The sequence below is a fragment of the Mandrillus leucophaeus genome, unplaced genomic scaffold (assembly GCF_000951045.1).
Source record: "Mandrillus leucophaeus isolate KB7577 unplaced genomic scaffold, Mleu.le_1.0 Scaffold600, whole genome shotgun sequence".
In the NCBI taxonomy this organism is placed as follows: Eukaryota; Metazoa; Chordata; class Mammalia; order Primates; family Cercopithecidae; genus Mandrillus; species Mandrillus leucophaeus.
Window position 1 is genome coordinate 326,051 of NW_012106476.1, and position 2,900 is coordinate 328,950.

At 35.4% G+C, this 2,900-nt stretch overlaps 1 protein-coding gene across 1 annotated transcript; it reads left to right on the forward strand.

Annotated features, from left to right (window-relative positions):
• The first annotated feature begins 220 nt into the window (after positions 1 to 220).
• Positions 221 to 2,370, forward strand: CLDN8 (claudin 8). Its single transcript, XM_011999785.1, has one exon. The coding sequence runs from the start codon at positions 441 to 443 to the stop codon at positions 1,116 to 1,118; it is 678 nt and encodes a 225-aa protein (XP_011855175.1). The 5' UTR covers positions 221 to 440; the 3' UTR covers positions 1,119 to 2,370.
• Positions 2,371 to 2,900: the final 530 nt, after the last annotated feature.

Genomic DNA, 2,900 nt, shown 5'->3' on the forward strand with positions numbered 1-2,900 from the left:
ACCTTTCACATTACAAGGGATTGGCTCATTTCTTGATGCTTATGCAACCATTTATAACTATGCCTACAGGTAAACATACTGCTGTCTTCTCGGAAGACCGAGAAGTATAAAGAATGTTTATGTGCAGGTCTAGCCGTTACAAGTACCCAAGTGTTGGTTTAGACACACCTGGGTTACCATCCACCTTTTATTGGCTGAGAAAGTTGCCACACCTGATTTGTAAGTTTACCTGTTGCAGCCAATAGCAGGGCCATCTCAGCCAGCCAGCACTGGATACTATCTGGCCAGAAGTAGCAAAGCAGCTCTTATTTGAAAAGCCACTGGGTTCTGAGTTCATTACTCCAGGAAAAACTGTTCTCTTCTGTGGCACAGAGAACCTTGCTTCAAAGCAGAACTAGCAGTTCGGGAGTCCAGCTGACTAAAACCCATCCCAGGGGATAATGGCAATCCATGCCTTAGAAATTGCTGGGCTGTTTCTTGGTGGTGTTGGAATGGTGGGCACAGTGGCTGTCACCGTCATGCCTCAGTGGAGAGTGTCGGCCTTCATTGAAAACAACATCGTGGTTTTTGAAAACTTCTGGGAAGGACTGTGGATGAATTGCGTGAGGCAGGCTAACATCAGGATGCAGTGCAAAATCTATGATTCCCTGTTGGCTCTTTCTCCGGACCTACAGGCAGCCAGAGGACTGATGTGTGCTGCTTCCGTAATGTCCTTCTTGGCTTTCATGATGGCCATCCTTGGCATGAAATGCACTAGGTGCACGGGGGACAATGAGAAGGTGAAGGCTCACATTCTGCTGACAGCTGGAATCATCTTCATCATCACGGGCATAGTGGTGCTCATCCCTGTGAGCTGGGTTGCCAATGCCATCATCAGAGATTTCTATAACCCGATAGTGAATGTTGCCCAAAAACGTGAGCTTGGAGAAGCCCTCTACTTAGGATGGACCACTGCACTCGTGCTCATTGTTGGAGGAGCCCTGTTCTGTTGTATTTTTTGTTGCAACGAAAAGAGCAGTAGCTACAGATACTCGATACCCTCCCATCGCACAACCCAAAGAAGTTATCACATGGAAAAGAAGTCACCGAGCGTCTACTCCAGATCTCAGTATGTGTAGTTGTGTATGTTTTTATAACTTTACTATAAAGCCATGCAAATGATTAAAATCTCTATTATTTTCTCAAAATGGACCCCAAAGAAACTTTGATTTACTGTTCTTAACTGCTTAATCTTAATTACAGGAACTGTGCATCAGCTATTTATGATTCTATAAGCTATTTCAGCAGAATGAGATATTAAACCCAACGCTTTTATTGTTCTAGAAAGTACAGTAATTTGTTTTCTAAGATGATTCAAGCGTCCACTATTTTTATCATTTACTTCAAAATGACATTGCTAAAGACTGCATTATTTTACCACTGTAATTTCTCCATGACATAGCATTATGTACATAGATGAGTGTAACATTTATATCTCACATACAGACATGCTTATATGGTTTTATTTGAAATGAAATGCCGATCCATTACACTGAATAAATAGAACTCAACTATTGCTTTTCAGGGAAATCATGGATAGGATTGAAGAAGGTTACAATTAATTGTTTAAAAACAGCTTAGGGATTAATGTCCTCCATTTATAATGAAGGTTAAAATGAAGGCTTTAATCAGCATTGTAAAGGAAATTGAATGGCTTTCTGATATGCTGTTTTTTAGCCTAGGAGTTGGAAATCCTAACTTCTTTATCCTCTTCTCCCAGAGGCTTTTTTTTTCTTGTATATTAAATTAACATTTTTAAAAAGCAGATATTTTGTCAAGAGGCTTTGCATTCAAACTGCTTTTCCAGGGCTACACTCAGAGGAAAGATAAAAGTGTGATCTAAGAAAAAGTGATGGTTTTAGAAAAGTGAAAATATTTTTTCTTATTATGTTTTTGTATTTGAAGAAGAATGATGCATTTTGACAAGAAATCATTTATGTATGGGTATATTTTAATAAGTATTTGAGTACAGACTTTGAGGTTTTATCAATATAAATAAAAAAGCAGAAAAATATGTCTTGGTTTTCATTTACTTACCAAAAAAACAACAACAACAAAAAATAAAGTTGTCCTTTGAGAACTTCACCTGCTCCTATGCGGGTACCTAAGTCAAAATTGACATTTTTGTTCTGTGAAAAATAAATTTCCTTCTTGTACCATTTCTGTTTAGTTTTACTAAAATCTGTAAATACTGTATTTTCCTGTTTATTCCAAATTTGATGAAACTGACAATCCAATTTGAAAGTTTGTGTCAACATCTGTCTAGCTTAAATGAATGTGTTCTATTTGCTTTATACTTTTATATTAATAAATTGTACTTTTTTCTAATTATTTGACATTCTTTCACTAGTCTCCTTTTATTTCTGTTTTATTAACTTGTAGAAGAGTTTTGAAAAACCTGATATTTTTTATTCTCCAAATTGAGAAAGAATGTCAAGGTTACCTTGTAAAGATTAAACAGAGCATTAATTTTTAAAAATATAAATTACTCTATGTTATTTAACAACAATATACCTTATAATCATTGGATTCCTATACCAATATTCAATGCAGATAACATATTTATAATTTAAGATAGTACTATAAATTCAAACAAATCTATATCTTATAAATATTATGTATATAACAGCCACATTTGAAAAATTTACTGTAGCTAAATATATATTTCTACTTCTGAGAAATAATAAATAACAGTTGCTAATGTTCTAGGGGCATGTATTACATGCTAGGACCTCTACTGCTTATATGAATTATATTATTAAATCTTTTATGAGACTGATAATATTATTATCAATCTATCTCGGATATGAGGCTATCTCGGAACAATTCATTGATTACCCAGTAGAATCAGGAGATTTAAA

Coding starts and splice junctions, on each gene's coding strand:
- CLDN8 (XM_011999785.1), top strand. CDS start 441: ATGGCAATCCATGCCTTAGAAATTGCTGGGCTGTTTCTTGGTGGTGTT.